The 24874-nt window shown below is 45.2% G+C and overlaps 1 protein-coding gene across 1 annotated transcript; it reads right to left on the bottom strand.

Moving 5' to 3' along the window:
• Positions 1-561: 561 nt before the first annotated feature.
• Angel1 (angel homolog 1) lies at positions 562-24830 on the bottom strand. Its single transcript, XM_075947782.1, has 10 exons — positions 24691-24830; positions 21060-21635; positions 20007-20233; positions 19524-19593; positions 18543-18976; positions 16111-16237; positions 15324-15434; positions 5789-5858; positions 3498-3661; positions 562-2516 (listed from the first exon to the last, which is right to left on the bottom strand). The coding sequence occupies exons 1-10, from the start codon at positions 24752-24754 to the stop codon at positions 2356-2358; spliced, it is 2004 nt and encodes a 667-aa protein (XP_075803897.1). The 5' UTR covers positions 24755-24830; the 3' UTR covers positions 562-2355.
• Positions 24831-24874: the final 44 nt, after the last annotated feature.

Here is a 24874-nt window from a genome sequence, read left to right as displayed (position 1 = left end):
ACGAAGACGAGGGGAGGACATAAGTACTGGCAGTTAGGCCCGGCAAGGAAGAGAAGTGTTTCCAATGACAGATGGCCACGGCTCAACCCTGGCTCCAACTACAAGAGATGATCAGAAATAGACACCCGACAAGGGGCATCCGCCACACACATCATGCCTCACGCAGCTGCCACTGCTTTGACCAGGAACATCCTGCTTTCCACACTGATCCATCTGCAAAAGTCTACAGTCTACAAGATGCAGAGCAGCAGATGGAGTAAGTGAAAAGCAGCTAAATTAGAGCCCTGCTCTTCTCGTGGGGGACAGAGAAGGCAGATGCACTCTAAAGAGGGCAGGGTGGGGGACTTCACTCAAACCTTGTTCCTCCCAAGCCCCAGGGCACAGGGAAGAAAACGGGCAGATGGCAAGATTTTCTGTTCTCCATTTAGATCCTAACTAAGGCCCCATCCTCACTTAAGGCCCCACCCACAGGATCCTCAGACCCTCTCTCTGCCCTCCACATCCTCCAACCTTCTCTCAAACCCCATGTCTCTCAGAGTCCTAATGAAAAGACCAACCATGGAAGGGGTAATGATAAGCCTTTATTTGGATAAACGTTGCCTGGTCCTGCTGGCTACAGAGTGCAGTTTAAATGTCATTTAAACCCCCACACTTCATTTCTAAAACAGAAACAAATAAGAAACAAGGAAAAGATAAACCATCAAACTCTGGCCCTCCGCCCTCCACCTTCCTTAGCAGCTGAACCTGCGTTTCCTGGCAGAGGGAATACTCATTGGCCCTTGTCCCGAGAACCAACAGGGCATGGTCACGAAACCATCTCAGGAGGTGCCCAGAGAGAGATGGTGAAAAGTGGGCTGTGGACAGACGGGCCTGGGGCTCAGACAGGCATACATCCAGTACCCAGAAAACAAAGCTTAAAAGTAGACACACACAGGAAAAGAAGTTCTCCAGAGCCTGAGCTTGGGAAGCTGAGAGTCAGCAATGCGCAGCATTCCAGCCAGGTTTTTGGCTTTCAGAGAAAGGAAAGAACATAAGTCTGGCCCCCATCCCTACCACAGCCTCTCAGCCATTCCCTCCAGTCTCCAGGGGAAATGGAGCAGACGACCAGCAAATACTGAGTTAAAGCCATGTGAAGGATCTGGCCCAAGGACACCTTAGACTATACCCCAGCAATGTGTAAGGCATGCAAGTGACATGGTACAGGCTACAGGGGTCTTGAGAGGGTAGGGGTCCCGTGTTTGGGGAGGAAAGGCAGAGCAAATATGCAAGCACTGCCACCCTGAGTTCTTGAGCCTAGTTTGCACAAGGCCAGGCTTCTGTTCAGATGGTTTGGACGGAGCTAAACAGCAGGCTTCTCTAGAGAGAAAACAGAAAGGAACAATGAAGGCAGGAGGGGGTTGGGGTAGAGTGAGAAGAAAAGAAACTCTCTTAGTGTACAGGGGTCAGAGAACAAGCCCCCTGGGGCTCCAGTCCTGATGAAGGCAGCTGGAGAGCCTCTTGCTCTTTCTACTGGGACTTCAATTCTTGTCCAGTTCTGCAGAGTCCAGTGAGACAACAGTCCATTTTCCCATCCTTAAAATGTTATAAACGTCACACCATTGTGCCAGCCCACTAAACCCCGACACAAGACGTCAAATTGCCTTCCTCAGAGAAGTCCTACCAAATCATCTGGGTCCAAGGAGTTCTGGTGTATGGTGCATCCCTGAGTTGCTGCTCCAGGCTGTGGACCAATCTGTCTCCAGAAATAACGTGTACCCAGGCTGCCTAGGTGACTGACTAATGAAACTCAGAGGATAAAGGGTCCCACACCTGCTGCCTCCCGGCAGCACACAGCTACTCTGTCATGCTCTCAACCAGCCTCTACTCCAGCACCTCGTGGTGGCACATGGACTAAACAGAGGCAGGCCTGCTGTGCTGGGCAGTCCCCCCTGGAGAACTCACACTTTACACACACATTGCATGTGCATGCCAGAGCCCAGAGGTTATAAAGGTAGGGAGAAGTTAGGTCAGAGGGTGCAACCAAGAAATGGCCTGAAAGCAAATAACCAATGAGATCAGTAACTCCCGCAACCCTGGTCATTAAAAATCAATGGAGGAGGGGGCTCTGGGTACACGGAAGGAAAGGGAACGCTTTCCACCTCTCCCAGGGCCACCTAGCATGTGGCACAGGATTAGGAAGAGGTTGGGACAGGGCAGGGACCACAGGCAGAGAACGTGGACAGGCCTGGAGAAAGTCTAACCACGGGCAAGAGGGAATGAGGGGAGGGACACAAGTTTCCACAGCACGGGGCATCTGCAGTCGTCGATCCGGTGAGCTCTTTCCCTCGATCCGGTGAGCTCTTTCCCTGGGGGCCCTCATGGGGCAGTGACTTCCATGCCGAAGCTGGCGAGCAGGCAGAGATGGTCTGAAGAGTAGAAGGGGTTGGGTAAGCCATTGGCAGCCCAGAGAATCTCTTCAGAGAGGAGGGAGAGACGGCCCAGGAGCTTGAGAGTTCCATCTCTATCCAACCTGTGATCTGGGCACAAAGCAGAAGGCAACAGGTACAACAGTCACCAGCCATGCTGCATACTAGACATGGACCTCAGAGCTTGCACTTTAAATCACACACACACACACACACCCCTGACATTCTGACTAGAAGGCTTCCCTGTGATAACATCAGTGAATGAAGACAGGTACAGGGACAAATGGAGCACAGGCTCTGGATCCAATATTACAAAGTTTTTGATTTTTCAAGACACAGAAATATAGATCTTATATAAAATATGATTCTAAATATAGGCAATTAATTCAAACATTACAAAAGTAACAAGCACACTTAAGCATAGGGCTGGCACACTGCTCTCCATAACTAATGGCAAGAAGAAATTGATATGGAATTCCCTTCTGTATGCTGTGAATATATCTTATTATAACTAGCTAATAAAGAAGCTGATTTGACTAATAGCCAGGCAGAGTAGAGCCAAGTGGGAAATCCAAACAAAGATACAGTGAGAAAGGAGGAGGAGTCTGAGAGACACACCAGAAGCAAGATGTGAGTAACAAGCCAAGAACCTTGTGGTAAAATATAGACTAATAGAAATGGATTGATTTAAGTTATAAGAACTAGTTAATAATAAGCTGAGCTAATAGGCCTAACAGTTCGTAATTAATGTTAAGCCTCAGAGTGGTTAATTTGGGAACTGGCGAGCAGGAAAGAAACCTCCAGTTACAAGAAACAGAGTCTGGCCCTACCAAGTCCCTCCCCAATTTCTGCCCCTAGACAAGTCTAATTCCTTCTAGTAATTATCTCTGTGATGGGAATAGGAATACTGTTCCCTGCCCCTGACACTGTAAGTAGGTAGTCTGCAGAAAGAATGCACACAAAACTGATGGAATGACTGCTCCTGTGATGCTCAGGTCCTGTAACCCAAGCCAGGCCCCAGAGACACCTACCATCAGCTACAGCCAGACACCCTACGGTGGCTTCTAGAAACCTCTGATTCACCAGACTTACCAGCTCTATTCTCATTTTCACAGGATTCGGCTGAGAAGAAAATGTAGTCCACTGTCATCCCAAGACCTAAGGGCATCGTTGTGACCTCTGGGCGGCCATGCTGGGGCAGGAAATGGGTGTACACTGAGGTCAGGTGGAGGCAGTGCTGGATGGTGCCTATAGTCCTACAGGGACAGAAGGTAAGATGTCAGCTAACAAAAGCATTACGTTTTCCCTCAGGTCACTTCCTCTGTGGCTTTTATCTTTTTAATTTTTTATTTATATTTATTATTATTATTAGTAGTAGTAGTAGTATTTTGAGATAGGGTTTCTCTGTGTTGCTTTGGAGCCTGTTCTGGAACTAGCTCTTGTAGACCAGGCTGGCCTTAAACTCACAGAGATCCACCTGCCTCTGTGTCTCAAGTGCTGGGATTAAAGGTGTGTGCCACCACCTCCTGGCTATGAATATTTTGTAAAGAATAATGCCTAATGTTGATTTCAAATGTTGCTGATGCCAGGCTACGTGTGGCAGTGTTAGAGTCCCTGTAAGGAGTTTTGAGAGGCTGTGTAACATTGTGAAGATAAAGTTTAAGTTTCAGTGGAGCCAGCAGGTGTGGTGGTTTGAATGAGAATAGGCTCATGTTTGAATACTTGGTCCCCTGTTACTGGAACTGTTGAGAAGGACTAGGAGGTATAGCTTTGGTGGAGAAAATGTGTCGCTGGGGTGAGCTCTAAGGTTTCAAAAGCTGGCATCAGGCCCAGTCCTCTCTCTCTCCTCTTGCCCCATCCTCTCACTCTGTCTACTTCCTGTGGACCAGAATGTAAGCTCTCAGCTACTCCTCTAGCACCATGCCCTCCTGCCTGCCTCTATGCTCCCTGCCATGACGGTCATGAACTAATGCTCTGAAACTGTAAGCAACCCCCCAGTTAAATGCTTTCTTTCTTTTATTATCTGCCTTGGTCATGGTGTTTCATCACAGCAATAAAACAGTAACTAAGACACTAGAATACTGGAGACGCCATAGCCATGGTGTATCCACCAAGGAAAGCTGGAGGTATGGAGCAGAGCTAGTCTGAGAGAGAAACCATGTATGCTACTGGCAGCACAGCTGGAGAGGCGGGACTACCCAAGTCTTTAGGAATCTGGATGATTCTGTCATGAGCCCCAGACTGCTGACATGGAGCTCCAAGGTTTAGTGTTTTTCCCTGCTGGATCTTGATCTTTTGGAAAGGGAATGTTTACTCTGTGCCATCGTATTTTGAAGTGTGGGACTTCTTTTTGTTGTTTGGGTTTTGTTTTGTTTTGCTTTGCTTTTAATTTTTTTTGAGACATGATTTCGCTGTGTAGCCTTGGCTAGCCTAGAACTCACTATGTAGCCCAGCTGGACAGGCTTCAGATTCACAGAGATCAAGGGCTGGGGTTAAAGATGTGTGTCTCCACACGCAGCTTCCTGCCTACTTAGGGGCTTACAGTGACTTCAGGAGAGGCTCATCACTTACACTTTTAAATAGCGTTGGATCTGCTAAGACTATGGTGACTTTTGAAGTTAGGCTGAATGCATTTTATATTATGAGACTGCCAGGAACCTATGAGACGTGGGAGGAAAGACATGGCTTAAAAGTGATGTGGTTAGCTGTCCAGGTGACAGGAGGAAGAGCTGTGAGGGTGAAAGTTGTCAACTTGACCAGATCTTAGAATCCCCTCTGGGCATGCCTGTGAGGAGTTACCTAGGTTAGGTTGAGACAGGAAGCCCACCTTAACTGTGGGCGACACCAGTCCACAGGCAGAGATCGTGGACTCAACAGAGAAGCCGGCAAAGCCTGGTGTTCAGTTCCTGTTCCTGACTGCAGCTGCACATGATGAGCCGTGGCTTTGAGCCTGGATAATAAGCTTTTCCTCCCTTATGCTGTGTTTGTCAGGGTCTGTTACCACAGCAAGGAAAGCTAATACATTACTCAGTCTCAGCAAATTCCTGCCCATACTAATAAGTGGCTAGAGATCTCAGCAAAAATTGACCTCGAAACAGAAATGAAAGCTGAGACCCCCTTATACTCCTTATCCCCATTCTCCATTCACCTGGTAAAGAATACCAGTGTACTCATGTGAGCCAGCACGTCTGCCGGGAGGCTTTCTCCCTCAAGGAAAGACTCCACAGGCTCTTCACCTGGCTTTTGCATATATGCATGCCCTCTATAAGCTTACTAGGGAAAAGATGGGGGCTTGACAAAAAGTCGTCCCCAGTTGCTTCAGCATAGCCAGTGAGAATCTCTCTCCTGCCTGGACTGAAACTGAGAAGAACTGGAAAGTTTACCTGGAGAGGACAGGTTCAAGTTCTGATATCTCTTCCTCAAAGATACTCTCGGCCCAACCAGCAGGTCGATCTGTAGAGAGCCAGAGAAGAAAAGGTTTGTTATCCATGGACAGTGCAGCGGGGTCAGAACCTTTCACTTGCAGATCCCTCTCAGACTGTACTGCTCCAGAATGTCAGAGAGGGAAAAGGAAAAAAGAAAAGAAAAAAAACAGCGATGAAAGGAGGAAAATGAACCAAGGATAAAAACCTGCATTTTTAAAAATACGTCATTCGGCCACGTAGTACAAAGTGAAGAAGAAAACAATCAGTCAAGAGCTCCTCCTACTCAACCCTTACCGTTCATTTTTCTTGTACAGGCACAACCAATGCTATCAAATTTCTTTGACAAAATTAGCACACAAAAAGAAGTAGACTTCCTTATATATAAATGACAAGCATAATGATAAAGAAACCAGATGAACGGTACCTTTTACAATAGCCTCAAAAAATAAGTAAAAATAAAATACCTTTGGATAACTCTAACCAAGCAAGTAAAAGACACTGAGGAAAGAAATTGAAGAAGACACCAAGAGATGGAAAAATCTCCCATTCTCACAGATTGGTAGGATTAATATTGTGAAAATGGCCATCCTATCAAAAACAATTTACCAATTCAATGCAATCCCATCAAAATTCCAACACAATTCACAGAATTTGAAAAAATAATCTTCAGTTTCACATGGTGACAGACAGACAGACAGACACACACACACACACACACACAAAACCAGGACAGCTAAAACAATCCCGAGTATAAAAGAACTGCTGGAGGTCTCACCACCTCAGATTTCAAGTTGTATCACAGAGCTATGGTAAGAAAAACAGCATGGTATTAGAATAAAAACAGACATGTTGATCAATGTAATAACATAAACACTCAGACATAATTATGTACACCTATAGACATATGATTTTTTTAATAAAGAAACCAAAATACACACTGGAGAAAAGAGCAATTTCAACAAATGGTGCTGGTCAAATTGGATAGCTGTATGTATTTGAATGCAAATAGATCTGCACCTATCATCCTATACTAACTCAACTCCAAATGGGTTAAAAACCTCAAAAACAAAACAAAAAACACACACAAAAACCAGATACCCTGAATCTGACAGGAGACAGACTAGGGAATAGGCTTGAACTGACTGGCATAGGAAAAGGCTTTCTGAACAGGACACTGACCACTAAGTGGTCACTAAGACCAACAATTAATTAAGGGGACCCTCAGGAAGCTAAAAAGCTTCTGAACAACAAAGGACACCATTATTCAAGAAAAGTGACAGCCTACAGAATGGGAAAAAATTTACCAATTTTATGTGTGTAATGTGTGAGGGGGAAGAGAGGGAGGAAAGGAGAGAGAGTTAGTATCTAGAAATAAAGAACTAAAAAAATGAACATCAAGAGAAAAATAACTCAATTTTTAAATGGGGTATAGAACTAAATAGAGTTCTAAAAGAAGAAATGCAAATGCCTAAGAAACACTTTTAAAATGTTCACCATCTTTTAGCCATCAGGAAAATCCAAATTAAACCTGTCTTTGAGATTTCATCTTATCCCAGTCAGAATGGCCAAGATCAATAAAACAAATGACAACTCATGCTGGGGAGGATGTGGGAAAAGGGGACACTTACTACCTGCTGGTGGAAGTGCAAACTGGTGCAGCCCCATGGAAACCAGCGTCTATTCAAAGGACTCTACATCTTACTACAGAGATACTTACTTATCCATGTTCATTGCTGCTCTATTTATAAAAGTCAGAAATTAGAAACAGCCCAGATGTCCATCAACTCATGAATGGATAATATTTACACAGTAGAATATTATTCAGCTGTTATGAAATTTTCAAGTAAATGGATGGCCCTAGAAACAGTGGTCTTAAGTGATACCAGAGCATCGCACAGCCCTCATCAGAAAAGCTTCTTCTTGCAGAGACCCATCACAGAACAAGACTTTGGAGCACTCAGTCCTAAATGGGATGTCTCTATCAAACCCCTCCTCTCAAGGCTATGAGATCTATAGGGAGGAGGACGCAGAAAGATCTTAAGAGCCAGAGGTGATGGATGGCTTCAAAGAAACAGCATTTCCAGACCCAACAGAACTGATGTGTGTGAACTCAACAGAGGCTGTGCCGGCAATCACAAGCCCTGCACAGGTTCGGACCACACAATTCCCAGCACTGAGAAAGGGAATGGACACAGAGCGCCACGCCTAACCCGGAAACCATCTGCATTTGAAACATGCTGGAAAGGGGAAAATCAATTTCTTCAATGGTGTCACTGGGTGTATCAACCACGCTCCAGGGCAGGCCCATGCCCAGGAGTAGCTGGCCAACACAAACTCCATGTTTGTTTGTTTGTTTTGTGCACTTTTTGTTTCATTTTGATAGTCTTTGTCTTACTGATCTTCCTTCCTTTCTTTCTTTCTTTGTTCTGATTTTTGCTTATTTTTCTTGGGTCAGGAGATAAAGAGTTGGATCCACAAGGAGTTGGAGTTGGGGGAGGGGAAAGAATATAATTATACTATATTGTATGAAAGGAAAATATAAAAGTCCAGAAACTCACAAATCTATGACCCTTCAATTTTTGACAGGGGGAAGATGAATGGAAACTGACCACCAGTATGTATGGAATTCTCTGGGTGGGGATGAAAATACTCCGCAACTAAAACTCAAGAACTTAGCTTGTATGTAAAAATTTATTTAAAATTAAATAATAAAAAGAATTTAGCTCAGGGACAGAGTGTTTGCTTAGCAAATGCAGAGCCCTGGGTTTAGTCCCCAATATGAGTGTCATGGGACAAGAACAAAGTGTTCTAAAATTATATTGTGGTCATGGCTGTTCCAACTCTGAAATATACTAAGAGCCAGTGAACTTTAGATAAGTGGGCTCTGTAATCCATAAATTTTACCTAAATAGAATTGTTTTAATTAAAAGGATAAATGACTATTATGGACAACTTTGTCCCCCAAAAAATTGGTAGTTCAGATGGAAGGAAATCCCACTTTATGTATCTGATACATTTTCTATCATTTATTTTGTTGTTGTTCCTCCTACAAATAGAATCTTGCTTTCATTATATCTTTTAACAAAGAACATTAAATGTGACCATTACTGATTTCTACATATTAATTTATAACTAGTTACTTTCCAGGATTAACTTACTTTTAATGCTACTGGCCTTAGTTGTTTCTCTTGACCAATCTAAACACTTCCATTTTCTTTTGATTCTATTTTCTACTTCTTTTCTGCTAGTAGGTGTTCCTGCCTTGTCCCTCACTCTAACAGGAATGCACTGAAGCTTCTTTCTCTAAGCAAGATGCTATCTGGGGAGCTGCAGTATCTTTGGTTTTGGTTTTTGTTCTTTATGGTGCTGGAAGTTGAACACTTTTCTTCTATTTGAACAAAGCATCTTGGTTGCAGGCTGTGAACTGTGAATTAAAACTTTCTACTTTTATTGGTTTCCTGACCACTCCACCTACTGAGTGACATCATGGTCACCACCGAGATATCACTTGGACCTTCAACATTCTCATGCTAGATCCTCACTTTGAGTTGCACACTCCATCACTGCAATACACCAGACAAACACAGTAACCAGCAGCTCTTTCTTCGTGTATTTGTTTATCTTTATTTTTTTGGTGGAGCTGGGGACTGATCCCGGAGTCTTGTACATGGGAGAAAAGCACTCTGCTACTGAGCCTCAATCCTTTCTTCTCAGCAATATTGGTTTGTTTGCTTTGCTTTGTTGAGACACGGTTTCTCTATATTAGCCCTGACTGTCCTAGAATTTGGTATGTAGACCAGGCTGGCCTCAAACTAACAAAGATCCCCTGCATCTGCCTCCAAGTTTAATCCTCCCTGGGATTAAAGGCATGTGCCACCACACCTGGCTTCTTCTCAGCAAAACTGTAAGGAATGTTTCCCGAACTAATTGGTTCTTCCCATGCATGCAGTACTGCGTACAAACAGCACTGCTCTGGTAGTTACACAGAACTCACGGCCTCACATGAGGAGTAGTTATCTCTACACAGCTGCAACATCTCCCCAGGTCCTGTTCCTTGATGGAAGCCAACCACACAAGTACTTGGAGGAAGGATCCTCAGTTATAGCAAGCTGGTGGGGCAATCAAGATTCAGAACTTCTATAATGTACTAAATTTGATACATGGCTTGTTCCTATTAAAAACTGTTAAGTGGGGGCTGAAGAGATGGCTCAGCAGGTTAGAGCATTTGGTGCTCTTGCACTGTTTTGATTCCCAGAACCCACATGATGTTTCATAACCATATGTAACTCCAGATACAGGGGATCTGACAACTCTTCTGGCCTCTGGGCACCAGGCATGCCTATGGTGCACAGACATTCATGCAAGCAAAACATTCATACACTCATACACATAAAATAATCTCTAAATATTTTTAAATCTGAAGTGCTAGAGAGATGGGTCAGTGAGTAAGAGTAACACAACACAAGCCTGAGGGCATGAGTTTGCAGCTCTATCACCCACAAAAAAAAGTCACCCACACTTTTAAAAACCTTTAAGTGTGAGCTGCGGTGGCTCATACCTGTAATATTAACACTCAGAAGGCTGAGAAAGGAGTTGTGTAAGTTGCTACATAGTAGTACCCAATGTAAACACACAAGTGTCCATGAGAAAGGAAACACGGGGAACCTCTTTAGTGTCTACAACAGTGTGATTATTTGTGAACCTTATAAAGTCATAAATTGAAATCCTAATTCTCCAGAAAACAATGATATGAAGAATGGCAGCTTTAGGCCACAAATGTGGAGTCCTCATTCTAATGCTAAAGCCCTTTTGAAAAATCATCTATACATAGATGAAAAACAGAGATATGGAGTTACCCTAAACAACACTACTACTAGACACAAAGGGCTAACAAAAAACACAGAACCTAAATGGGCTACCTCTTTTGGAGTAGTTAGCCAGTGGGGTCCCACAGACACCCAATAATTACAGGCTATTGCTGGTGCTCTTGGCTACCCTTCAGAAGGTGATGGAGGGACCCTATCACTGAAGTATTACCACATACTGAGTCACAGGACGAGGAGAAATCAAACTGGTGCTGACCTAGAGGCTTCTTCCTACTGGCTAGCTGTCAGTGTGCTGGAAGGTGCTATGTACACTGTTGGAAAGAGTCATCGTTCTTACCTAGCTGAGCGCTCCTATGTGAGCTGCAGGGACCGGCCTGACAGGACACATCTACTAATGCAATACTGACCCAACATTATGGGAGGAGTGAACTGCTTTTCTGATTCCAGTTAAGGCCCACTTCAAAGACTGAACCACTACTGGGGCTGAGAACCTGTGGCCAGATAGGCCCTAGGGGAGAGCCTGTTATTGTTATTCTGCCAAACCAGTGCTTCTCACCCTTCCTAATGCTGTGACCCTGTAAATACAGTTCATGTTGTGGTGAGCCCAAACTTAAAATTTTTTCATTGCTATTTCATAGCTGTAATTTTGCTACTGTTATGAATTGTAATGTAAATATCTGTTATTTCCAATGGTCTTGGGCAACTCCTGTAAAAAGGTTCATTTGACCCCAAAGGGGGTCACAACCCACAGTTGAGAATCATTGTGATAAACAGTCATTAATAGAATTTGTGTCCTTATAAATGTCTTGGGTATCATTTGCCCAAGACCCCCATCCATTAACATGGTGGAAAATGGGGAGGGGGTTCACTACACTTGGAAACATTAGCAAGAGAAGGCTTTAATTTAAATATCCTACTTAAGAATCATTATGAGGGGGCTGGAGAGATGACTCAGAGTTAAAAGCACTGGCCTGAGTTCATTTCCTAGCAACTACATGGTGGCTTACAACCATCTACAATAGGATTTGATGCCCTCTTCTGGCACGCAGGCAGGCATACATGCAGACAGAGCACTCATACATATAGCAAACAAAAGAGATAAAATAATTTTTTTTAAATTTAATTTAAAAGGAAAAGTAATCACTATAGGCCAGACAGTGGTGGCACATACCTTTAATCCCAGCACTTGGGAGGCAAAGGCAAGAGTTGGAGGCCAGCTTGGTCTACAGAGCAAGTTTCCAGTACAGCCAGAGCTGCACAGAGAAACCTTGTCTCAAAAAAACAAAAACATAAAAGAATCATTATGGAGTCTGGAGAGATGGCTCAGGAGTCAGGAGAACTTGTTGGTCTTGCAAAGGACCCAGGTTCAAAGGTCCCATATGGCAGCTAACAACCATCTGTATGTAACTCTCCTTCCAGAGGACCCAACACCCTCTTCTGGCCTCTAGGGGCACTGAATGCAATTGGTGTACAGATATACAGGCAGGCAAAACACTCATACACATAAAAAAAAAAAAGTCTTATAAAAAGAATCATTCTTTCCTAAGGGAAGTTGGGAAGGTAAGAATCAGAGTTTTATATCACTGTGGGTGATGTAAATGCTATGTCGGTCCTGGGAATCAGACCATCGCTAGCTAGCACTGCATCTTCCTCTGCACTAGAAGGTCACCATTAAAGTTAGTGTCACAGACAAGTTGGCATGCTTTGATATGTAACTCTGGTATTAAGCTAGAAACTGTATCTGTTCACATATTTAAACAGGTCCTCTAGAAAGCCGTTTGCACTTAGCAAATGTCTTCATTTCTCGTTTACAGTGATACAAGCTTTTCAACAACAGCCTGCTCAGCTCTGGATTGGGGGCGCTGAGCCAATGAGGGGGTGACAAAGTATGTGGTAAGCATGTGAACTTACCCAGATCCAGCCTCAAATGTGTAAACACTACCAATATTTTGCACTGTTATTCAGTCATTCCCATTATAAAATTTTTTTGATACAAGATCTTGTTATGTCGCTTAGGCTGAACAGCCTTGCTCTCCTCTCCCTAGCCTCCTCCACACCACCATGCCTGGCAGAACAATTTATTTTCTGCTTATAAAGTGATTATCAGCGTGAGAGTTAAATGTCTTGGTCTGATTTGTTTGCTATTATGTTTCAGTGCTATCTTATGTTTCATTCGAGTGCACGTACATTTTTAAAATAATCTATTTTTTATGGTTTTTCAAGATAGGGTTTCTCTGCGTAACAGCCCTGCCTGTCCTGGAACTCACTTTGTAGACCAGGTTGGCCTCAAACTCATAGAAATTCACCTGTCTCTGCCTCCTGAGTACTAGGATTAAAGGTGTGTGCAAAATAATCTATTCTTAATAAAATATTATCCATGTGAGATTATTATTGTATACTTTGGGATTTTGTAATCTTAAAATTCTAAGCTGAGCTGCTGGCCCTAAATGAGGTATCTACATTATCTCCTCCAAGGCCGCATGCCAAGGAAATGCTCTGCTTCTGAGCACATTTCAGCTTTCTACTTTCATTCTGAGCGCCACAGCTTAGTTTTCGTCTTATCCATGTCTTGCTGTGTGCCAGAACTGACTTTTCAGGGCAACTGTTTTGTTTTTTGTACTATTTTATAAAGATATAATCACTTCTTCTGTTTGAGAACTTCATACACGCATATAATGTGTGTGTGTGTGTGTGTGTGTGTGTGTGTGTGTGTGTGTGTGTGTGATCAGGCCCTCCCAGCTTTCCCTCTCTTCCAGTGCCCCCTGTATCCCCATCACTATTCCCTCCCAGTTTTGTGTGTTCTTTTTTTGTTTTGTTTTCAAACCCACTGAGTCCACTTAGTGCCGCCGCTATGTGCATGAGTATAGGGCCATCTACTGGATCATGGGCAGTCTCACAGGGGTCACATCCCTAAAGAAAACAAGCTCTCTCCCAGAAGCCATCAACTGCCAATAGCTCCTCGGGTAGGGATTGTTTCTTCTTTTTATTCATAAAGAAATAATCATAATTTCCATATGCTTTATCTTTCTATATAAATCTTTCCATAAGGTTATCTTTGAAGAAGTATTTTATTTATCTTTTACCTGCTTTGGTTTTCTATTATTCCTTTCTTCATATATTTTAGTATAGATTCCATAGACCAGCTTTGAGTTAGCTGTTACTCTATACCAGCCATTGATATACAGTTTATATAAAGGAAACACTGAGCACATGGTCTAAGTAATAAGAATTTTCCTTTAACACAGGATTGTGTGTGGAATCTTTTCATCTCCACTTCTCTGGAGCCAGAGGGCTACACAGCTCTGGAAGAACCACCATTGCCCCCTCAGACACTCAGCAGACCGCTTACTGAAGGGCGACCTGCTTCCCGGCATAGTCGTCCTCACGCTGCCTTTCAGACTTTTCTATCAAGCTGTATGCATTCTACTCTTGATGAAAAAGCAAGGGAGTTTGGGTTTGTCCCTCAAAAGGTGTGCCTCACCCCAGGGAAATACAGTGTAGTTCTGAGACCTATACAGCCCCACACATAAGACTCCATATTGCCTCTGGACCCATTTCCCTTGTAGCCATTATAAATTCACTGTGGTTCACAGCTTCAGATTGCCTCGTTTTATAAAAGATGGTGTTTGCACTTGGCTTTTTTTATATTCCATCTTCCTTATTACTTTGAAGTGGTTTCAGAGACAAGAAAGTGAGGCTATCAAAAATACTGTGACATCCAATTGGAAGTTTTTTTGTATCAGGTCCACTGTTACCTCTCAATTTTCAAGGCCCTATGATATATGCATATATATCTCCTTATAAATGCTGAACACATGCTACATAACAGCAGCTAAGCCTAAAAAAGTAACTGGCTTACTCGGTGTCAGCTGGTGAGAACCCAGGGCTCTAGGTTTATGGTCCAGTGCTCTTATCAATGCATTCACTCAGTTCACCTTCCTTCTTCCAAACTCATCAGAAGCGGATCAAGAATTAGATTTAGAAGAGAAGAGGAATGGGCTGGAAAGATGGCTCAGCAGTTAAAAGCACTTGTTGCTCTTTTTTTTTTTTTCTGGTTTTTCGAGACAGGGTTTCTCTGTGGCTTTGGAGCCTGTCCTGGAACTAGCTCTGTAGACCAGGCTGGTCTCGAACTCACAGAGATCCGCCTGCATCTGCCTCCCAAGTGCTGGGATTAAAGGTGTGCGCCACCACCGCCCGGCCACTTGCTGCTCTTGAAGAGGACGCAGGTTTAGTTCCCAGCACCCACATTAGAAAGCTCACAAACAGGGGGCTGGAGAGATGGCTCAGCGGTTAAGAGCATTGCCTGCTCTTCCAAAGGTCCTGAGTTCAATTCCCAGCACCCACGTGGTGGCTCAGAACCATCTGTAATGAGGTCTGGTGCCCTCTTCTGGCCTTCAGGCATACGAACAGAAAGAATATTGTATCATAATAAATAAATATTAAAAAAAAAAAAAAGAAAGCTCACAAACACCTGTAATTCCAGCTCCCGGGGATCTGATGCCCTAGTCTGTCCTCTGCAGGCATCTGCATGCACATGGTACACATATGTACATACACACAAAATAAACAAAGCTTTTAAAGGAGATAGAAGACTAGAAAACAGGCGCTGACAAATGTCAGGGGGGAAGAAACGGGAGAGCCAAGAAAACAGGCTTAGTGGCTGTTACCTGGCTTAGTGTCTGTCACTCCTTCCATGAGAACCAGTCCTACTGGCCGCTGACAAGCGATGTTGCAGAAGCGGAATCGTAGTAGGAAGTCTCGGCCGTACTTACGTCTCTCTATAAACCAGGAAATGCCATATGGTAAAAGAAAGGCAAAGAGTCACATGCTAAGGCCTCCTAAGTACCAGGAACGTTCTAGCATGACAACGCAGGAAAACTGACTCTGAGGACAGGGAGAGTTTCCAACTTGTTCATCTCATTTAGCGGCATATGGAGGACAGTGGGAAAAGCAGGGGAGCTTGCTAAAAGACTTCAGGAGGTTACACTTTCTCTTGATAGTGAGAGCAAGTTTTCACCCCACATGACCATGAAGACACAACAAATCAAGAATGTGATATACAAGCCAGGCATGGTGGTACACACCTTTAATTCCAGCAATGGGGAGGCAGATGCAGGTGGATCCCTGAGTTGGAGGCCAGCCTGGTCTACATAGTTGGTTCCAGGACATCAAGAACTACACAGAGAAACCATCTCACCCCCACCCCCATGCCCCAAAAAACAGAATGGATATGTGAAGGCTGAAGAGAGGGCTTGATCGTTAAAAACACATGTTACTCTTGCAGAAGACCCAAGTTTGGTTCCCAGCACCCACGTGACAGTTTACAACCATCTGTTAACTCTAGTGCCAAGGGGTCTGAGGCCTTCCTCTACCTCTGCAGGCAGCAGGCACACACGTGGTGGATATAGAAACATACCAGCAATAAAACACTTAAACAAAAGCATATGTGCTTACCTGATTTCTTGGGATGACAGGAGGTGACATACTGACAGCAGTCAGTGATGCCCAGGGAGCTGGGCCACAGTGGGGCCTGCAGCTTCCTCTGGTAAAGCTGATGAGAGAAGTCTTCCTGTCCAGAAACCTACAAGAAAGAGCAAGGTGGGGATGAGGACGCTAAAACAGAAAAAGGAAATGATTCATGTTTGGGGGCATGTGAACAAGTACAAACACACACAATCAGACAGTGTAAATGTGAAATGAGCAAGCCATGTAAATCTCAGGGGAAGGCAACAATAGAACTAGTTATAACATTACATTCTCACTAAAAACACGTCCATGTCCATGAGATAGGAAAGAATGGAAAGAGCAAAGAGTAAGTCCAGGAAAACAACTGTATGAGCATGTGGTCCTTAGGTTCACCTCATCTAAGATCTACGCAATCCTCCACCAGGGAGGATGAGGTTTATTCTGTCATCCCCAACTCCACATCTTTTAGATCAAAGTCAACTCCTTGAGTCTATTATTGGGAAACCACAGGGTAAAACCAAATGGGAAATGCACCAAACACTTTACCGTATCTATGTCACCATCCTCAGTCAAAGTCATGAGCAGCCTGGGAATGGACAGAGCGTATAGGGGAAACATTCAGCAATATCAGTCATCTGCATATCCCCAATGTGGGCAGCAAAATTCCATTTATTTCATTTAACAACAAATATTTAAATGCCAACTATGTGCAAGGAACTGAGATAGACTTGTGACATAAGCCCTCTGCCATGAAAGGGCATAAACATTGTCTATAATCCAGAGTAAAAGAGACTTGGAACTGAATGGCTGTGACTTGAGACAAGTTACTCAATGTTCTTTAAGTTAATATCCTTTACTAGGAAATGGGACATTAATAGCATAATACAATAAAAATCTTACACTAATAATAATTACTGACTGTTCCCTGTGAATAAAGCACTGGAAACTTTACATGTGCCATTTCATATAATCATAAAGCATCTACTATTGGTCCCATTATATTCTCAGTGTACAGATGAAGCAAAGAGGGTTTAAGAAAGTTCCTAACTTGCCCAAGATAGCAGAGCAGGGATCTGAATTCAGGGCTGTCTGGTTTCAAAACAAATGCTCTCACAGCCCATGTCTAACAGTGCCTGTTGTTTGGTAGGCACTCAACAAATTCTTCTGCCCCCGAGCTTCTTGAAGACAGCTAGCTCCTTTAGAGCAGGCTAATGCCCTGCTCTTGGCAACCAGGACATTGCCAGCACTTAAGTAACCTCATTGAAAGTACTCAATAATAGTTCGGTCATTTTGTGTCCCTTCTCCATTGGGCTTTGCTGAAAATTAAGCAAAAAAACTGAACCAGAAGAGACCAAACAGGAACGAGGAGATTAAGTAATATACAATAAAGTCAGCATGAGCTGATAACACTGTGAGCTATTTATGCTACCAATATTTGGCAGCTGTAAGAAATTAGATTCAGCCAGGCGGTGGTGGTGCACACTTTTAATTCCAGCACTTGGGAGATAGAGGAGGCGGATCTCTGTGAGTTCTAGATCAGCCTGGTCTATAGAGTAAGTTCCAGGACAGGCTCCAAAGCTACAAATAGAAACCCTGTCTTAAAAAGCAAACAACAACAAAAAAAATAGATTCAAATGCAAACTGATTGAAAGAAAAAAAGCCCATAACAAAAACAATACTGCACTGTTTATAAAAGAAATATGGTAGCCTTACATATCCCCTGTGATGGTGACCACAGAACAGTACCAAAGGCTAAACCACCTGGTTACCATTCTTGAGCCCTCCACTAACTGCATGACCTAAACAAAATGCCTTAGTTTGTGCACTTATTAAAATGGAAACAGTGATAGAAACAGTGAAAATTAGAGTTGATACATAAAAAGTGCTCAAAATAGTACTTGAGGCACAGCTAAGAGCTTAACAAATGTCAACTGTGATACTGCTTCTGAGAGCATAAATACACAAAAGATGAGTGCTGCTACACTTAGAAGAGTCATCACTCCCTCTACATGGACGGGAGGGGATTTGGGTCATAAAGGGGTAGTTTCTCCCTTATGTTTTAATTCTTTTTTTGTTTTGTGTTTTGTTTTTCAAGACAGGGTCTCTCTGTAGCTTTAGAGCCTGTCCTGGAACTAGCTCTTGTAGACCAGACTGGCCTCGAACTCACAGAGATCCACCTACCTCTGCCTCCAGAGTGCTGGGATTAAAGGTGTGCACCACCACTGCCCAGCTTAATTCTTAAATAATTTATAAGAATCACTTGCAAATTAAAAATGATAAAAATGGGAGGATGTCCTGTTAGCCTCTAGGAGTAGACACAGCTACTCAACATCAGCAGCATAATCCGCTATCACAGAAGCAGCACTTGATGCTCTCTCCCTCGTCCATGTTCCTGCCCCACAGTGGCTGCCCCACTTCACCTTCCAGGCTGGCATCCCATTGTACTGGAGCTCTCCATCCCTGATGAAGTTGTAGAGGGGTGAATCAGGGACAGAATTCAGGTCCCCACACAAGATGATAGGGCAATGGCTGCCATCTGACAACCTGGCCACCTTGTCCACTTCGGCCAGAAGGATGGCCATCTGGGCCAGCTTGACATCACCCCGACGTGGGTTGTACAGGACATGGGTATTCGCCACACACAGGGGAGCCACCGAGACTTGCCCCAGACCTTCTGGGACTAGCGGCTGCAGCAGCAACACTAAGCCTACATTGTCCCGATTGAGGAGCTCTAGCCCAGGCCGGAAGTACTCCACAGGGCTGGCACAGAGCAGACGGAACCTGGTGGGCTTGTAGCACACAGCACAGCCATCCGTTTTACACCCAGTCCTCCTCTTGTAAAAGCAGGTGAAGCCTGTAAGGAAACACCACCACAGAGAAGATCAGTCTAACCACAGCAGCAGCACAGTCTGCGCCTAAGGCACTGATCCTGGAACCCCATCTTGCCACCTCTGGGTTCTACACACAGCAGGAAGAACAGGGGCTTGTCATCAGAGGCAAAACTGCCTGCAAATGGGAGTCCTGTGGCCCAGTGGGTTATCAGCCATGTGGCTTCCCCAGTCCCTGGTGCCCTGAATCTAGAGTCAAACAAATAGGAGTCCTGGCTCCACAACTTATTAGATTTGTAGTTTGGGAATTCTGAGCAAGTAACACCAATTTTTGGAACCTGTTTGTCATCTGTAAAATGGGATTAATAACATGCAGCCTCACTGGAGTTCATGGAGTTGGTTACTTCAAAGATTTAAAAAACTAGAGCTCTACTTTCTCACCCACACATGGAAAGAACTAGCCCACAGGCAAGGCTGCTGGTTTGCTAAGATACAAAGAGGAGGAGAGCTCTTCAGAGAGTCTGCAGGGCTGGAGGAGGAAGGGCTGGCACACACGTTGGGGAGCTGCAGTACCCATCATCCGCAGAGAGGGCTCCAGCTGTTCCCAGTAATGGTCTTCCTGGACTTCCTGAAGACACAGGATCTGGGAAATTGACAAGGAACCAATCACTTCCAAGGGCCAGAAGCAATGTAACTCCTACTCCCTAGGAGCAGGCCCCAGAACAGATTGGAGGTCATAGTGAAACTTTCCACAGGGCTGACTTCCCAGACAGATAGTCACCACCATCAACAACAGGTATGCTGGCTTCCCCATCCTGTGAATTCCCATATAAGGGGACTAGAAAGTGTACACTAGGGAATCGCCTTGGCATCTGCTTGAGTCCAGGGCAGGCAAATTCAAATCTATCTGTCATCCATAGAGCCAAAGATAATCTTGGCTTGTCTGGCACTACTGCCATCATCTGAATAGCTATGGAACTCATTCTCCCTGAGCATCAGAAAGCAGTCTGGGTTTTCTTCCCCTATGCAAGATGGCGCATCTCCCTCTACACTCACATCCGGGTCCCAGTGCTGGAACTCCTGCATGAGGTTGGCAAAGCGGTAATTCCAGTTGAGGATATCTGGATGGCAATGCAGATAGAGCTCTGAGCTCTGCTGCATCAGGTCTTGGGCCAGGATGTTATATGACATCAGCGTGAACTGAAACTGAGGGCCATCCCCTGCCTCCAGACCCTGGGCATCTGGCTGCGTGGAGAAATCCTCCCATTCTCGCCACAGGATTTCTGCAAAGGGGTCAAGAGAAGAGTTCCAGAACACATGCAAGTTATCCAGAGGCCAAGCCACTACTACACAGAGTCACAATGTCATGCCTGAGGTTCCTTTCTCCATCACCTCTGCCACCCATCCCTATAAGGGCATTTTTCAGAGCTGATAGTAAGTTCCTCAGAGCTAGAGATAATCTTTGCCTGTCCATCACTGTCTCCCCTGGTTACCTAGCACTAGCATATGCTCAGGAATACTTAGGAATCTAACAAGCTCCCACCTATAATATGACCATGAGCCTCTGGGGAATAATGTCTTTTGTGATTAATAGTCTCCTGGAGTTAAAGAAATCTCTGGAGTAATTTTTTATTCCTGAGGGCTTTCTGTCTCTGTACCTGGGTTCTGGTTACACTATGAGGCACCTCAACAGATTTAAACCCTATTTAGGCCACAGAATTTTCTTCACATCTTCACAGACTCCCAATAAATGTAACAAAAATGAAGGCAGTCACTCTCACTGAGGCAGAGTGGAGGTCTGCGAGCTCTCTCCCCTTGCCTCCACAACACCCTGTCACACCTGCAAAGCAACAAAGTAGACTAGCACAGCTAAGGCCAGGCCTCAGTCCTCTACTGCCTAACTGCAAAACATCAAACAGATTCCACTGCCTCTGTGACATTTTCATATGTAGTCCCGTGAGGACAGGTGCGATGACCTTTTAAGACACCCCCAACTCCCCACCCCCGATGTCTGACCCTGCAAGAGTCTCAGAAAAACTAAGAGTAGCAGCAGAACTCCCCACTACAGGACCTGCCACCATGGCTCGCTATGCTGGCTGCCAGGCTCACCATGATATGGTATTTCCATTGGGGGAGGCTGAAGCTGCTCCATGCCTTCAAAGGGCCACATGGACGTCTCTTCCTGGGGCATAGGCTCTGGTGCTATGCTCCAGGCCACCATTGCAGGGTCCTCTTCCCAGTGCTCTGCAGCCATTGCGCCCATTGGGAGGACAGCACAGTCTGCATACTGGGGCCCTGTCTGCACAGGAACAGCTGCCCACAGAGGGCCCTCAACCTCAGCCAGTGGCTCCTCCTCTAGCACCTCAGGGAAAGGCTGGTCCAGGCTCTCTGCTGCCCGAACGTCACTCAGCTGCCTGCTGGACCACTTGTCCTCCGAGGTGGCATCCTGTTCTCCAGAATTATCCATCAGGAGTGCCAGACTGCTCTCAGCTAGTCCCTTATCTGCAAGAGGACCCTCACTGGCAGTTGAGAGTGCCTGGTTCCACCCTTCTTCTCGCCACTGCTGCAGCAGGCCCTCACACTCCTCTTGGTCAGGCCCCCGAGGGGCCATGGCAAAGTTACCCTCTACCTGGGGGGACGCGCTCTTCGCCAGAAGGGCATTTTTTCGACATGTAAAGAAAGCATCTAGAAAGGAAGCCAAAATATCAGGTTATAAGATAGCATTACTCATGCCACAGTATTCCCCAGCTAGACTAGAAGCCCCATATTGTACTGCACAGCCTTCCCTACTTACTACCTGGAGCATCGTCTTAGCAGTGCTTTCTGTGTGCCAGATACTGTTTTAATTGCTTTACAAGTATTAACCAATTTGCATGGTTTAGATCCGGTACCTTTCAATGCAATAATGAAAGAACAGCCAATCCTAGGGGATAAACCTACAACACAGATAGGCACATAGAACTCATCTCTTTTCCTGGAGGTAAACACACTGTTTAGTTTTTAATTTATTTTATGTGTATGGATGTTCTGTCTAAGTGGATGTCCGTGTATCATGTGAGTGCCTGGTACCTACAGGGTCAGATAAGGGTGTGGGATCCCCTGGGCCTGAAGTTACAGATTGTTGTAAGCCACCACATAGGGGCTGGGAATCAATCAAACCTGGGTTCCCTAGAAAAGTAGCCAGTGCTCTTAACCACTGAGCCATTCTTCATGAATAAAAGTAAACGCTACTTTTACGATCAATTCTCGGGGCCTGAAAACCATATTACATTAGAACTAACACAGGATGAAACAATCACCGAATCACAGCTTTGTAACAAAGTTAACAAAGCTGACCCTAAACAGTGCTCCTTCAGAAGGGCTTACTCTCGACCTTAAGATGAGAGCCAGAGTTGTTCAAACCAGGCCACTCCCAAGAGTTTTCAAGCTCTACAGACTCCCCAGTCTAAGAAAGTATTCCAGTAATAATAAAGTGGACACCTTTAAAAATCAACTTACTTTTTTAACAAAATCTCTGGGCCTCTTCCCAGAGCTCTTCATTCCACCCGTGACATTTTCACAAACCTCATTATCTGTTTTCCCACTCCCTAACACATCAGAGACTGTAAATTAGAAGGCAGCAGCAACCGACAGTTACAAGACAGCTGTCATCTCTGCCACAGCAACCATGAATGACAGCCAACAGGCAATAAAGCAGGCAGGGGACTCTAAAATTGGAGCTTCAAGTAAGGCCGTGATGACAGCAAGTAACTCCCCCCCAACCCCCTAATACATGCTCACACGCCAGAGCACTTATTCACATCTCAGAACAAATGACACGCACACTGGGGGCCCACAACCATTAGACACCCACTTTACTGGCAGTTTTATAGAGGGATGAAAAACCTCAAATTGGTGACATTCAAACGTCCATGGGAAATATATGAATTTATGTCACTCTGAATAAGAGGTTAATCTGGGCCAGCAAGATGGCTCAGCAAGTAAAGGCACTTGCCAGAAAGGGTGAAGAGACCAAATCCACAAAGCTGTCCTCTGACTTCCACAAACGCCACCACCACACACATACATTTTGTGCGCACACAAACACACCGAATAATAAATAAATCTTTTTAAAATTAAGTCAGTGGCCAGGTACACATCTTAATCCCAGCACTTGGGAGGCAGAGGAAAGCAGATCTCTGTGAATTTGAGGCCAGCCTGGTCTACAATTTGAGTTCCAAGGACAGCCAGGGCTGTTACACAGAGAAATCCTGTCTCGAAAAAACCAAAACAGAAAACAAAAAAATTAAATCAGTATTTTTCAACTAAGTGAGAGGGGCAGATTTTGCCCTTAGGGAACAGCAATGTCCAGAACCACTATGAGGCCGCAACTGGGACACCAAGCATCCTACAACACAATAAATGGTCTACTCTAAACTGTCAAGAACGCTCTTCAAGCCACGGGCCAGTAGCTGGGATTCAGTTAGGAACTTGCTAAATATCTGTCCCTTGAAACACATGCTACAGAGGAGCTTTGGTTGATGGGCATAAAGCCCCTCGCTTTCCAATTTAGCAGACAATATTGGTGTGATTGTTTTTCAAGGGGAGAAGGCTTCTTAAACAAATCTTTTTTTAAAATATTAAATACACAAAATTAATTATACCTGCCACTTGAGAATGCGTGGATGGAAGGCTCCTCTGAGATCCCTAGAATTCTACTGAGTAGGAAACGTGTGGACTGATATTAAGACTACCATTGTGGACATTAGATAGCCACGTAATTAAAGAAATATGCTGAGTTCTCTGTAAACAGTGACTTCTGTAGGAATTCCCATTCCTGAGAAGCATGGACACCCAAAGCCTTCCTGAATTCTCTGGAAACCCATGACCTCCAGCAAGAGTTACAGTGAGCCCCCTGCTCTGTTGAAGCTAGCAGTCTAGTGGAGACAGTGTTTTGAAAATTTTAATATTTGTTATAAAAAATATAGTATCCATCGCCAACAGAGTGCAGTTCCACAGAGAAAAGACACAGAATGCAGTTGGGCCTCTTATTTCTAAGAAAACCCTTCTTGATACTGCCCCCTAAGCTACAGGAGAAAAGTCTGGGAATTCTGAGGGACCTCAAAGAAAAACTGGGGTTGCATGAAAGCCTGTGGATCTCAAAAGCAGAGAGAAGGCAGACTGTGCAGAAGTAACCACCACCCCCTCCCCAAGGCATCCAACCTATCACAACTCTTCCTAAACACTTGCTCCAAAGCCGAGGTTCAAAAGCCTCTGCCTTCTGAGCATAAGCAGTTTTCTCAACCAGAATTGAACTGGAGAGGGCAGCAGATGACAGGCCGCAGTGAGAAGCCTAAGTGAAATGAGCCCACCCACCTAAGGGCACACCCCTCCCGGATTCTACCCGCCGAGAAGTCCGGTCCTCGCCTGTCCGGGGTTGCCACCGCTCCCGACCCCTAGGAGTGTCTCAGCCAGCCCCACGACCACCGCCACAGCCAAGGAGGGCGCCCCCTTCCCCAGCCCTGGGTCCACGTTAACCGTGGCCCGACGTCATCAGACCACAGCGTGAGGAGAGGCTGCCCTCGAGAGTCAGCCCGAGCCTCGTGGGGCCAGGACGGCCCGAGGCCCAGGGTCAAGGGCCACCTCACACCTTGCCACCAGCCGAGGACTACGGTTGTGAGGCCCGGCGCTCCACCCCAGGGTCCGCGGACCCCTACAGGGCGCAGCCCAGCTCCCGCCCATCAGGACGCGAAGCCGGTACCTGAGAGGGAGCGGAAGAGGCGCGCGGCCGGCAGCAGCAGGTAACATAGGCATGACGCGATCATGGCCGGCCGCCTGCCCGCGCCGCTGCCCCTCCACACTGCCGCACACCCGTCTCCCTCTGTACGGTTCGGCCCCGCGCCACCCGGCTCCTCCCCCACGCGGCCGAGGCTCTGCCTCGAGCC

The sequence above is a fragment of the Microtus pennsylvanicus genome, chromosome 14 (assembly GCF_037038515.1).
Source record: "Microtus pennsylvanicus isolate mMicPen1 chromosome 14, mMicPen1.hap1, whole genome shotgun sequence".
Taxonomy (NCBI): domain Eukaryota; kingdom Metazoa; phylum Chordata; class Mammalia; order Rodentia; family Cricetidae; genus Microtus; species Microtus pennsylvanicus.
The sequence above is the reverse complement of the archived record's forward strand: the minus strand, read 5'-3'. Positions and strand labels throughout refer to the sequence as shown.